Here is a 13,626-nt window from a genome sequence, read left to right on the forward strand (position 1 = left end):
TTCAGAAAGAGCTTAACAGGAAACTTTGGTAGACGATTGTTCGACTACGTATTATTCGAAGTGGACAAGGCCGAGCTGACTAAGTTGTGGTATGCGGTGTTTGCGGCAGCTTCAGAACCCCAGAATGATGCCGCAGTCATCTCTACTGCTGACACATCGATTGTTGTTGATCGGCTTGGGATTTGCAAGAGGATAGCTTGGTGCATGCCGTGATGGATTTCCGGAGGATACCGACTGAGAACGACAGCGCAGGGATTCCTTGGTCAAGGTAGGAGCGCTGGTCGGCCAGCAGAGTGTACTGTGCATGACAATGGTAAAGTGCGAAATTAACCAGTGTTTTGCGACCTATGATCGGCCTACAACAAAGGCTTTCCCTGTTCATAAGATGGTCCTGTATTTGTGAGCAGGGCTTATAGCTTTCTCATAGTTTGTCATCGGTCTGTGAGATGTCGGATCGATGATGATCCACATTCTGTGCAGTCTCGTTGTCTGTCGGATGATTCCTTAGGCTTGTGGGTGAATCTCGATTTGGACAGTTTTTACTAATGTCCAGCCGACTCATGGAAGTGCGTGAGCGGTATAAGCAACTACGTCGGAAAGCTTCCTATGATGTTTCGGTGAAATCTCCTGACGTTATCAAGCCGTCCTGGAAAGAGTCTAAGGTGCGAAACTAATGAAGGCGCACTGCGCATTGTCCCGTGTCGTCCCAGCGGCTCGTTATTTCGGTAGGCAGAGATGTCTGTCGAGGAATTGGAAAACCCCCTCCCGCGATATTCGCGCTACAGCGCTGCTCACGACGAGAGCTTCGAAGACTCGGTCTCAACAGCTAATGTAGGTTGTCTCATCAGCTACTGGTCCTCGCATGAGCGGTAGATACTGAATCCGCCGGTACAGGCTTTTGGCAAGGGTCTTGGGACAGTGGCTGCTAGTATAGAAGTACTAGGACATCGTGACCTGCTACGGGCTAGTAACAAGTACATTAATAGCAATAAGGTCGCCGAATGACAGCTCAGGCACCGATAGTAATGGAGAGGACTATTGCAACATCATATACGAACATATGCGGAGAACCAAGCAAACGCTTCCCCTCCCCACAGCTTCTCCATCGACCTCGTCAAAGGCTGATTTCTCGGATTGCAGTATATTTTCGAGCGTAGTGCTTCAGCCGTTAGGAATCTATCGTCGTGAAGTAGTATGTTCAGACGCTTCCATGCACAGAACCTCTCAAGACCAGCGAGGTTTTGCAGCCACCCTTGTGGTTCCGTGAGTATGGAGGAAAACACGAGGTTGGTGGATACTATCTGGGGTTATACCCACGAGTATTATGAGGATTTCGTTGGCTGTGTGGTCTAGTGGTATGATTCTCGCTTTGGGTGCGAGAGGTCTCGAGTTCGATTCTCGGCTCAGCCCATTTATTTTTCGCTCGTGGACAGTTCTCTGACGTCGTAGAGTAGCATGTTATGCCGCCTCTCATTCTCAGAACAGAGCCACATGCCTTGACGTTGAAGGTTCTATCGAGAAGAGAGAAGCTCGGCCAAGTGGTGATGTGATTAATGCGAGTCTGGAAACTATAAAGCTCTTTGTTGATCCGGACAAGGGGGAAGCGACGGAACTGCAAGAGGAAGAAGATTCCCTGGACCACGGCTCCGGCGATGATCTTGCCGCTGGTGAATCCATCGAAGAGGGAGGAGTTTCTGCTCTTCTCGAGGACGTGCCGTGTGCTTCTCCCTCGCCCAGCGGCAGTTCAAGTTCCCAGCACCTTGCTGGCAAGACTGCTGAGATCAATCTGATTGACTTGACCGTCCAGGAGGAAGACGAGGCAGAGATATTGTCCCAGAAGCGCTCATCTGATACGCTCCTCTTGAGCTCGAATCAAACACTCGGCTCCTCACAACTGAGCGAGACTGCATCCTTATGTAATCGAACCTATGTGGGTGCCGGGACGTTAGCGGCAGAGATCGGAGGAAACGCGCGGCTTGGCTCGTTCGATAATACCAGCCTCGCGGGGCCACCTCAAAGAACTGATAGTGGACCTGAGCTGGCTGCCGTGTCTGAGATGACGCCAGTGGAGCCGGCAAATGGTCCGGAGTCTTCCGCTCGTCCTTCCGGCCGCGAAATGACTACACTTCTTACTCAACGGCAAACTGTGGTGGCGGAAAAGAGAGTACAGGTGCGTCCTCAGCTACAAGATAACGGAGTGCAAGTGGAGGTGAGATTGTCAGACAGTGATCGAGACGCACACAAGTACTTCCTCACTGACAGGAGTCGGACCTATCCTCTTGCACAGAGTCCAAGAGCGGGGAGCCGGAGCCGAGTATTCTCCCGGGGCACCTCAAAGATAGGCTTCTGAACCAAGTAGCTCGGATGGTTGTGGCGACTCGCTGCTGATTGTGGTATGCACGTTAGCTTTACAAGAGGTGTTGTCACAGCCCTTTACGGTTGGCGAGACTTCTGAAGGAGTTCGGTGGTGATAAGAGTGAGTTGCCTCGAGTGGCAACGGGTTTGAGGGAAGCTTGCACCCGTATAGATATGATGGCAAAGGATGAGGAGATGCTGAGGCAGTCGATTGGAGTAGAGAGCGATGTGGGGCGGCGGCAATTTCATAACGTTGTTGCTGCTATGGTGGGCATCGTTGGTGATTCCGTACGTGGTGTCACCGTCCCAAGATAGGTACGGCGATCTTGTGATGGACTATGCGTCGGGCATACAGGTGGCACTGGGGCTAGGCTGCAGGTCTGCTTTGATGAGCTCATGGCCCGCAGCAGAGTGACAAGAGCGTTGGGTGAGAGTCGACAGGGCCACCAGTAGAAGAGGTTTGCTGGCGCTACTCAGATGATGCTAGCTGGGCTTCCCTGATGAGAGATGCTCTTGGGAAGGTGGAGTCCGTAGACCTAGGACAGCTGATCCTGGATGCGTCGAGGGCGATGGTGGAGCAGATGAGGCCTTGCAGTGGGTGTGCTGGAATCAGAGGAGTTGACTAGCTGGACGGGTGACAGTTCAGATGCAGTCACTGTGGGTGTCCAGACTCAGAGCTTCCGACTAGCGGTTGAGCATAGTGCGCCGTATAGTGAATTGTTGAATAAGTAGGGAAACTCCTCGTGGTCATTTGTTAGAGTGGACCGAGTCAGGTACGAGACGAAGTGCAAAAGGGTCGCCACGTTAGAGAGGCAGCTCACGAGAGCAGCAACTGTGATGGCGGCATCGAGAGAGGGGGTGAGGCTACACCAAGAAGGGACGGGTTACAACAGGCCCTGTAACAGACCTTCAAGGAGAAGGAGCTGGCCAGACAGCTTGAGGCGATGCAGGAGGATCGTGATAGGGCGACAGAGGCTCTTGCTGTGAAGGAAAAACAAAGTGACATCAGTTGCGAACGCACTACTGCAGCTGACCGGTGAGTCCTCAGTGGCTAAGATCGAGGAAGAATTGGAGGCGGTCAAAGAACAGTACGCGAGTATGGAATGTGAAGTCTCACGCCTTCAGCAAGCGCAGACTGCGGCATTTAAATTGAAGGTGAACAGCTACTCCGAGTAGCAGATGGACGCCTTGGTTGCTCAGACTGTTGGTTCTGCGGGCAGTTCCCAGAAGTGCGGTAGAGCAGAGACGAGCAGGAGTCAACCAGTGAGGTCGTCGGCGCCAGTACTGAGGACCGAACGATTTTATTCAGTTGGGCGCTGTTGTTGGCAGCCCCTGTGTGGCCTCGGCGACTCAGCGGAAGTCGAATGACTTTGTGTGAGGCTTACGACTCTGTTGGGCCGGAAGGATGTACTCCTGTCAGGTGCAGGCTGCTGAAGGCTGAGGGGTGGTCCATGGGCAAACTGCCCTCAAGGGCTGGTCTGCTCTCGCGTCAGCCGATACCGCATCGACGGGTCTTCAGAATACTAAGTTGCAATCTCGCTCGCCCGGGAGGTGCTCTCTGAACTTGACAGGTTCGCCGTGTGGTTCCTGGCGGCTGGTGTGGGACGACCCTGCGGCACCTGAGAGGACCAAGCGGCATCGGATGGTTCAGCTAGCCGATATAGTAGGGGATCTGTGTGGTCGAGACGATGTGGCAGACCGGGGCAGGTCCGTGTGGAGTTCGGGGAGACATCACAGTGTTATCGTCGAATGGCTGCTACTGGTAAGAGCTGGCCAGGAAGTCGCCAGGTTGATAAGGTGAGTATAGGGTCTTGTTTATTCACTGGGAAGCTGTATGCAGGGAGTCAAGCCTCACAGTGGAGAGGGGAGTGGATGGTGTATATCTCTGGTTCTTCGTGAGGGTGCCTCTCGAGCCGCCCTGGATTTGGTCCTACCGAACAGGAGTGAACTTGGCAGTCTCTGGTCGCCCCTGCTACACGCTTGCCCTCAGACGCGTTTGAGGTTTGGGTCCTTGGCATCAATGAGCTCTGTGACTACAGTAGTCGATTGAAGTCTCTCACGAGGGAGACGTTTATGCTCTATAAAGCCCTTAACGATGATGCTGCCGTCGAGCCAATGGGTAAGTAATTTTGCGAACTGTTGCAGTGTCAACTCGAAGTGTGTCTCAGCTTCGCCGAAGTGGGAGAGAATTGCTCTTGCACGGCATTGATAATTAATACAGTCATGCGAAGGTGAATGAAGTTCTCACAAGAAGGCTCTTGTGTTCACCCATGGGGCGCCAGTTTGGTCTTGTTATGGTCGTCTCGTCGCTGCATGATTTTCCTCGGATTAGTTTGTTTTAGAATCTTTATGACGTTTCAAGTACGCGGTCGCTTTCCCACGTGGACGCGCAGATTTAGTGGTGAAGGTCGCGGAGCACTGGACTCCTGCGATGGTCCTGAAGAAAGGCTCCCTGGCGGCTTCATGAGTCTACCTGAGCTCCTCAAAGACCAGATCCGCCCACTCGGTGCAAGGAACTCCGCCGGCCTTATTAAACGCATGTTGAGTCTCGACGAAGTCGACGCCCTCTTCGACAATATAGCCGCTAGCCGTAGAGATGCGGTGGCAAGATGATTTTTCGTGAGTAGTTGAACTCACTAGTTGGTCCTGGCGTCTCCGCATGCCTCTGATGACCTTTCAATGTATTTTAAGTCTTGTAGCATCAACAAGTCGACTGTTCGACTACTCATTATTCCTTACCTATGTTGCGAAGAACTCGTTTCTTCTGTTCTGTTGTACTGCTGGGGAAGAGTACTACAAGTAACTCCTCGGCCTAGTCTGCCATCGGAATCTTCCCAGACGAGTCCCGTCGAGGATCGAGTCACGTTGGGCTACGCAGTGCATACTATCTCCGCTGAGCCGTGATTTCCGTCACGATTCGATGCGAATTTTTCCATGTACAATTTTGACAGTCATCCATCTCTCAATGTGCCTCATATGGTGCGTCTTTTTGGCTACTAGTCGCACTGCACACATTTAGCTAGTCGTATGAATATGATCTCCTCAGACAAGTCTGTTACATACCGGTCTTGTTCTGATCTATCACTGGCGAGGTTCAACCGTGAAGGTCCTTGCTTTATACTAATGCTGATGGGGTAGTTCAAAGTGGAAGTCTATGAGATGGATGAGAATGTTGTGTTGAGGAGGGAGTGATTAAATGCAGATTGTATTCGTAGCAGCGCTCTGAGGGTGAGGCGTGGTAAACACTGACTGAGAAGGAAATTACGACGTTAATTACTAAACTGACAAGTGCTCGGAGAGAACCTGAGATCATCTGATTAAAAGTCAAGTGCTCTACCATTACACTATTTGGGAGGTATGAACCGAGCCATTTCGAGACGATTCTATGTCGTTGATCCAATTCTTGCATTTTGCCTTGCCGGTCTATATGAGCCTCTTGATAAGTAGTCGAGGGCTTTAACCTTGTCAGAACAGCCCTGAGCTTTTAGTTAGTATAATGAGCTTTGTCCGAAAGGATTCTCTCCGAGCACACGGTATATGTTGCCCATCGTACCGAAGGATAAATCTCACGCTTCCTACAGGGACGTGGAGTCGCCGACTTCGCTGGGTGTGGGCTCTATTAAAAGAAGTAGTAATGGCATTTTAACTCGTTAAGCGACAACGAAAGTTGTCGGATCTCAACTGTTGGTCATCCTAGTCGGTCTTAGTAGTTTGAGGGGTTATCGAGACGCTACGGGCGTTCAATGGGATTCTTGTGTTTGTTTAGTCTTCACTTGTAATAGAGAAAGACGGAGGGAAGGGATGAGAAAAATCCCATATCATCGGAGTCGGTAGGATTTTTCTCATAGGATTCTTTATTACGACATGACCACAGCCTTCTATGTGTTGGCATCGATATCGATAGTCATGGTACCAACTTAGAGTAAGAGGCGGAACCTGGATGATCATATGCCAACAAGGGGGACTGCGAGGCAGAAAAGGCATGATATAGGGAAAAGGGTAGTGTAGGGAAGAAGAAGATGTTGAGCACGGTTGAACTGATGCGCTGTTTCCAGTGTCATTTCCTTTTCTGTGTTACGTATATCGCTAATGGGGTGAAGAGGAAAAGACTAAAGAAAAGTATTGGGTGATCGGATAGAAGTTGAATGTTTGATAATTTGCTCAAATTTTGGGCACGATAACGTATGAGTAGTGTCGCCACTTCACCACCAAAAGTAGCAGTAGAGCACTATGTTCAAGGGAGGCCTAGGAAAGAGCTGTATGAGTATTGTCAGAAGAAAGGCTTCAAGCTTGACCTCCACTGTGATAGACGCGGTAGTATTGCCTCAATAGCTCGGGAGTTGACGAAGGAGTGGTATTGTCAGCCCCCACAGCACCGTGGATTTGCATTGCCAGTATTGGAGCCATTGGGAAAACTGCTGAGGGAACAGGTAGTGATGTAGAGCAACCGTGGTTGATCCTGAATGACCGTCCAGGTGCGAATAAAGCCAAGGCGGCCGATGAAGCGTGTTTGAAGGTTCTGCGGCTCTTGGGAGATTCACAGCTTTTGGAAGTAGCTAGCGGGAGGTAGTGCTGGGGCGGGTAGTACGTGGCGTACGGAACTGTGCTTGTTTAGTAAGAGGAAAGGAAAGAAGTCTGAAGGAGTTGATACGGCGGCAATGGAGTGGTAATAGGGGGGAGAAGGAATGCAATAAATTTCGTGGAAAAAATTTCATGTTTTGGTGAAAATTTTTTCATCGACTTCGATTGATCAAGAATGGTTTGCTAGGTATGAATGCAGCGATCAAAGCACACCACCGACGACCTCCTCCCCGGGCGGTACGGTAGGATCTGGAATTGGTGTGGTATTCCGAGATGGTCCCGCAGGGTAATAGGGCACAGTGTTTGGTTTCGTCACCTGAGCTCAGGAGTTTCCTCGATACATTGAAGTGTCACAGGCCGTGATATGAAAAACACTAGTGAAAAACATATTCCACGACTACTGCATATCACCGCGAATATTGCGTTTTTCATGGAGTTTTACGCCATTCACGTAAAACGGGTGAAACTCTATTGTGATAATTTCAGTAGAAATTTACAGAATTTCCTTTTTTGACTACGTGCATAATTTCTCATCTATAGAGTAAAATCGTGAGCATTAGGTACAACTCTGATAATGCTAAGGCAGCTGTGTTTGAGTGGCTGAAGAGGAGGAAGGTAGTGTAGATGGGAGATCACTTGAATGACTGCAAGGTGATCAGAGTGCTGTCGTTGCTATGGAAATTGCTCGTTTTATTATCTTGTAACGTGGTCTTCGTTCTGATGGAGCTCGTCCGAGGAAGTTGATGGGAACGTTCGTGGTGTGGTGACGGAGGGATTTCGGGAATAGACGAGGGTGTGGTATTATATTGCTAATATTGGAGTCTCAGATGCCGACAGGTTTCACATATCGTCCTGTTAACCCCAAGCAGCCCTCTACAGCGGGATGGACGGCACAGTATAACCAAACAGTACCAGGGTAAGGCACGGTGCGATCATGAGTTGGCTGGATGCTGCTGTGCTCAGTGAAGAGCTCCGACTGCAGTTCAGCGAAACGGCTAGCAATAAGAAAACAGCGTCGCAGTATCTTGCATTGGACATTTGTAGTTTTCTGTATGAGAAGGGGCTTATATCGGCTAACACGGGGAAGAGCGTAAGTGGGGTGAGGGCCGGGTGAATCGGGGAGAAAGGGTAGTGTAGGTGACGATGAGTAATGGAGTTACCAACCAAATGCAGCGGACGTCAGCTAATGCAATGCCGAAACCCGCGGACTTGCCTAAGCCTATCGTGGATGATATTCTCACGAGTTTGGGGAAGTGGAATGTAGGTTGTTGCTAGTGTTGTTATGGTTGTTAGTGTTGTTGTTGTTGTTGTTATTGTTGTTGTTGTCATTGTTATTGTTGCTAGTATTGTTTTTTGCTTTTATTGTTGTTATTGTTGTTATTGTTGTTATTATTATTATTGTTATTGTTGTTATTGTCGTTAGTATTGTTTTTATTGGTCGTTGTTGTTGTTATTGTTGTTGGCCGAGATGAGCATTAGTGTATCAGATAGAGTTGCCGTCGCCCCCTCCCCCGACTGAGCGATATGTACAGCTCCTGCCGTGTCTGAGGGTAGAGCCGAGTCCTATCACAAGCGGGCCTGATATTGAATCAATACAGTGGCAGGAGCCTAACGGTGAGAACCATTACTATATAGAGATTCATCTTGGTTTGGCGAAGTGATAGGAAATGATAATTGCGTACAGTATGCGCGATCTGAGGACCCAGTTTCGTGTGGCAGCCCAAATTCCTAGCTATTGCTCAATCTGAATTTTTTTTCATAGATACTCTCCGAACATGATTATATTTGTTCGAATATGTCACGGACTTGTTTCTGTATTCTAACCGCATACCGCGTTTTGCCTACACCAGGAGTGCAAAGTGATATGGTCGAGACAAAATTTTCAATGTTGAGGGTATGACTTGATGATTATGAAATCGTTGTCAACTGATCCACATTTTTACTACATTTGATGTTATTCGAAAATGACATATAAACGCTGAAAATTGTGTAGGTATTTCTCTGCATAACGTTTGATGTTTCCCTCACAATTTCGTACCATCTTTTGATCACATCTTACTCTATATAATGCATGTCATGTAGGCACTTACGATCCTTGGAAGCAAGTTGATATCATCCCAACGGAATCGGAGGCGACCGTTAGCAGCCGAGCCAGGGAGGAGAGGGCTGAGAGGCAAAGGTAGCTGAAATGCATATTCTACGTTCGAAGGTCATTATGAAAGTTTTGCAATGTATAGTCGAAGTGAAAGCTTTCTGTGGTGAAAGTAGTCGTAGTAGTAGTAGTAGTAGTAGTAGTAGTAGTAGTAGTAGTAGTAGTAGTAAAAGCGTGATGGGAATACAACCAGAAACTGGCGCTTGAATTTGGGCGGTTTTCCTCGGGCTTGTTGAGTGAAGAAAAGGATGAACTGACGGGCGGTCGACGTAGGTACTTGGTGTCTCATCCCTTCCGAGAGGAGCTTCCCGTGGACCAATTTCGAGACAAGTTGTTGAGCATGATTGACCAGGAGCAGGTATGGAAACTAGCGTTGGAATATTTGTTTGCTCTGCTCAGCTGAGCTTACGAGTTTCCTCGCTAATTATATACGAATTACAGTAGGAATGAACAGAAGCGAATGAGAATTTCTCACACATTCCGTATTGTCACTGACAATGTGCATATTATCCAACACTGATCAAGACGTTCGAGTATGTTCATGGTCACTTCAGGTCGTGCTGGTATCGGGTGCTACTGGGTCTGGCAAGACGACGCAGGTGCCGCAGTTTATACTAGATCACTATATTATGAACGATAGAGCGACGAGCTGTAACGTGGTGGTTACGCAACCTAGGTAAGAGGGAGGGAACAAGTTTATTGGAATCATCGAAGAGAAATTTTCATTTTTCTGAGGGGAAAGTTGTTAGTGTGGCGGAGCGATATTTCCTAGGCGTGTTGGTATGGAATCCGAGCGATCGGTAGTGATGAAATAGCATTGGCACTCCTGTGTGATGGTAAAGTCAAATCCCAGTGTTGGAATATATATATATCTGGTGTCTTAATCTGATCTCAGGAGTTTTTTCATCACATGTTGGAGCTTAGCGCACGATTTTTGGAAAATTTATACGGGAACCAAAATTTTCTCATTGTCAGCAATGTGCATGGTTGACGATGCGTATATTGTCCTACACTGATGAATTCGGCATTCCCATTCGTATGGTATGTTCTGTCCTCAGACGGATTGCCGCTATCTCTGTGGCAGCTCGAGTGGCCGCGGAAAGGGGCGAGGTGGTTGGTGCCAACACTGTTGGGTACAGCGTGAGGTTTGATACCAAGAACCCTCAGAGACCATATGGCTCGGTAGGTGGTGGTGATATTTGCACGCACGCGCAAGACTATTCATGTGGTAGATCCAGTACTGCACGACGGGAACGTTGCTAAGACGTTTACGTCGGGGGCTGAAAGGCATCTCGCATATTGTTGTCGATGAAATACATGAACGCGACCTTCAAACTGACTTTCTCTTAGCAATTCTGAAGAGGTACGTTGCTGCTTACTTGGTCACACTTACGTTATTGTTTTTTTTCGATTTCAGTCATGTGATTGGCCGTACGGGAATTCGTATTGTCCTCATGAGTGCTACTGCCGATGTAGAGCATTTCGTTTGGTATTATGGACTCTCGGAGGGAAGACAAACACTGCATGTGAGAAGACAGCAACATCAGGTGAGTAGAGATAACTGAGATTTCCTAACAGACGCGATATGCGCCAACACCGAGGGCTTGATTTTTTCTGGACAAATTTGAAAATTTATCATTTCACGCTTACGAAGTAGTGTTTTAGGCTGCGAAAAAATACGCTCATGAGACGTTTGAAATTATTATTGATTTTTTTGTGCGATTCTACTCCTGAGATCGTTGGTGAATTTTCATAGTAAGGTGGGGTAACCCCTGAGCTCAGCTGAGAGAACCAAACATATATCTCAACACGGGCGAATTTCACTTGGATTTTCCCTCACTCCTGTGGTGTGTGGTCGCCTCTGTTCTGCGGCTTTCGCGTACGCTAGCAGTGGTCCTGCTCAGGTCACTACTTATTATCTTGAAGACATATGTCAATTGATCGACTACGACCCTCACTTCAGGCGATCTCAGGCGAATAGTTCGTCCATTGGGGACTCCATGTTTAGGGTTAATTGCAACATGAATGTGAGAGGAGAAAGGATTTTGGTATCGCATGAGTTTTTCTCTTAGTCTCGGCAAGTGCTCGGACGTGGGTACTCACCGAGGGTGATTGAAGGCGTTGAGTCTATTGACGAACGAGAGCTACCGACTCATCTTATAGTAAGCATACTTCAGTGGACGGCACATACACATGGTGTCGAGGTGAGCCTATGGGAATCGATTTTTCGTATAGGGCTAAGTCGACTTCATTATTGGTGAATACAGTTATAGGTGGATCGTGAGGATTCAGTGGGGTAATTTGAGATCATAAATCGTCCAAATCTGTTGAGAAATTATCCACCAAGTTCGAGCGTGCCTCGGAAATTTTTGAAAAGTGTCTATTCGCTGACTCGATGTTGCTGGAGTTTTATATAATGTGAAATGTGCTTACCTTAGGGTGGAGCTGTTGTTGTGTTCTTGCCCGGTTGGCCGTCCATCCAGGGTCTGTTATGGGTGCTGAGACAGGAGCCGGAGATCACTGCTATCTTCGACCTCTTACCGTTACACTCACAGATCCCACCGGAGGTAGGGTACATCTCTATAACGTTCGACAACAGTTTTTATTGTCAGGACCAACAAAAAGTATTTCAAAAACCCCCACCTGGACGACGGAAATGCATTTTGTCTACCAACATTGCGGAAACTTCGCTTACTATTGAGGACGCGGTGAGACTATGGCTTATAGTTCACTTGAGTGCTGGTATTCCCTCGATCAGGTTTATATCATTGATACGTGTAAGTGCAAGTTGAAGTACTTCCATTCTGAACGGCAAATGTCCAGTCTGGACGTTTCCTGGGCTGGTGAGCAACAATGAGGTTCTCTAGAGTTCGATAGTTTTTCCTTCCCGTGATAGGCAAATCTAACTGCAAGCAACGTCGTGGACGATGTGGCCGAGTTCGAGACGGGTAAGTGGCGTATATTGTGTGTGCGCTTGTCTTATGCAAATGTATGAAAATTTGACTTCTCGGCTAATACGGCGAATATTCATATAATCTCATTATAATCGGGATGGCCGAAAAAGGGAGAAATAATGATGAAAAAATGGCCGAGAATTGTCAAAATTTCATGCATTTGCATGAAAAAAGCACGCACAGTAGTCGAAGCGTGGCTCAGAGTTTACTTGAGGCTCATAGAAACTAAGACTCGAATTCGGGTAGAAATGTACAGTAACTAATAGACTTTTCATATTGTCGCTAACACGCGTAGTTGATGAACATGTGCATATTTCCCACTGTCGCACTGTAGGTTCTGTTTTCGCCTGATTACGAAGGCCCGATACGAGCATTTGCAGGAACACATTATGCCCGAGATGATGAGATGCGAGATGATGGAACCAGTAGGAGTGGAGCTAAGAAGAGCCAATGGTCACGGCTTGGGCTTTAGATATTGGCTATTCTACGACTACGTTTGGGAGATCCTCGATATGTGTTGCATAATTGCATTGATCCGCCGCCACCTCAAGCGGTTGAAGATGCGCTCAAGAAACTGATGACTATGAGAGCTGTTGAGGTGAGGGCGTTTTTTTTCGGCTACTTTAGTTGCTTTTTGCCGAATTTTAGAGGCTTGGATCCTCTTTGACGGTATTATGAATAACTGTGATTCGTACAGCATTGGAAAAATATTCACCCGCACCTCCCGACTGTGGCTTTTCTCGAGTCTTCGAGTGACGGATATCTTGACCCTGGATACCTTGTATATTTACAAACTCGTTGGCTCTAGGGTGTTTTGTTTTTCTTCAGGGCAACACTGGGAAGCTATCGGACATCGGAGTGTTCCTCGCCGACCTTCCAGCGGACCCCCCTGTGGGCTTGTCCTTGATATATTCTCTCATACTAGGGTAAGTACAACACTGCCTCGTGAGTGCTGTTAACTCTAGTTTTGTTCATCAGCGTCTTTGACAAGGCAGTGACTATAGCTGCTATGCTCTGTCAAGGAGATCCAAGTGCTCTGTCTGTCCAGGATAAGGATACACCTCCCAACGGTGAGTTGATGGAAGAACTCATCTAGGGACTTGAATTTTTTGAACAGCCCAACTGGAGCCGGAGAATATGATGTTTGGGTACGCCGTGAGCGACATCTCGGACCACGCCCATTTGGTAGAGGTGTTCGAGCAATGGGATAGGCTTTACTCTAATTACGGCCATCAGCGAGCTTCCGATTTCGCTTGGAGGAGTGGATACAACAACAGAAGTCTTGTAGCAGTGCGCAATACACGAAGACAACTCCTGGACTTCGTTTATCAGAAGGGCCCCGCTTTGATCGCTACGAAGACTGAGTAAGCTGAGCTACTACTTCATGCGTCATTTTAGTGGTGGTCATTCTTGTCAGAGCACCAGCGGTGAAGCAGTGGCAGCTACTGACGGCTTGTTTGGCCGCCGCGCTGTCACCAAAGTTCGCGTTGCATGATACGGGAAAGCAGGCGTGGGTCCAGTACACTGAGCGCGCCAAGATAGATAGGGCTTCGAGGTGAGGCTCGAGGCTCGTTTGTCTCGGTG

At 48.2% G+C, this 13,626-nt stretch overlaps 2 protein-coding genes across 2 annotated transcripts; both read left to right on the forward strand.

The window, feature by feature from the left end:
• Positions 1 to 545: 545 nt before the first annotated feature.
• Positions 546 to 4,968, forward strand: Pmar_PMAR001125 (hypothetical protein; the record flags this gene model as incomplete). The annotated part of the gene is made up of 20 exons (XM_002780487.1): positions 546 to 662; positions 730 to 831; positions 874 to 936; positions 1,203 to 1,286; positions 1,481 to 2,209; positions 2,407 to 2,476; positions 2,711 to 2,782; positions 2,833 to 2,949; positions 3,002 to 3,083; positions 3,129 to 3,213; positions 3,261 to 3,354; positions 3,404 to 3,510; positions 3,556 to 3,618; positions 3,665 to 3,729; positions 3,776 to 3,831; positions 3,927 to 4,018; positions 4,063 to 4,152; positions 4,196 to 4,298; positions 4,346 to 4,478; positions 4,749 to 4,968. 20 exons carry the CDS (start codon positions 546 to 548, stop codon positions 4,966 to 4,968), a joined length of 2,544 nt encoding a protein of 847 aa, XP_002780533.1.
• Positions 4,969 to 6,539: 1,571 nt separating this feature from the next.
• Positions 6,540 to 13,601, forward strand: Pmar_PMAR001127 (ATP-dependent RNA helicase A, putative; the record flags this gene model as incomplete). Its single annotated transcript, XM_002780488.1, has 28 exons — positions 6,540 to 6,669; positions 6,720 to 6,785; positions 6,831 to 6,921; positions 6,971 to 7,021; positions 7,124 to 7,222; positions 7,497 to 7,551; positions 7,764 to 7,852; positions 7,900 to 8,026; positions 8,074 to 8,196; positions 8,424 to 8,550; positions 9,019 to 9,115; positions 9,362 to 9,446; positions 9,643 to 9,764; positions 10,147 to 10,270; positions 10,321 to 10,451; positions 10,506 to 10,635; positions 10,993 to 11,115; positions 11,161 to 11,292; positions 11,527 to 11,655; positions 11,701 to 11,796; positions 11,847 to 11,931; positions 11,985 to 12,036; positions 12,377 to 12,467; positions 12,515 to 12,640; positions 12,871 to 12,968; positions 13,021 to 13,112; positions 13,160 to 13,406; positions 13,460 to 13,601. 28 exons carry the CDS (start codon positions 6,540 to 6,542, stop codon positions 13,599 to 13,601), a joined length of 3,060 nt encoding a protein of 1,019 aa, XP_002780534.1.
• Positions 13,602 to 13,626: the final 25 nt, after the last annotated feature.

This window comes from Perkinsus marinus, assembly GCF_000006405.1.
Source record: "Perkinsus marinus ATCC 50983 genomic scaffold scf_1104296944404, whole genome shotgun sequence".
Taxonomy (NCBI): Eukaryota; Perkinsozoa; order Perkinsida; family Perkinsidae; genus Perkinsus; species Perkinsus marinus.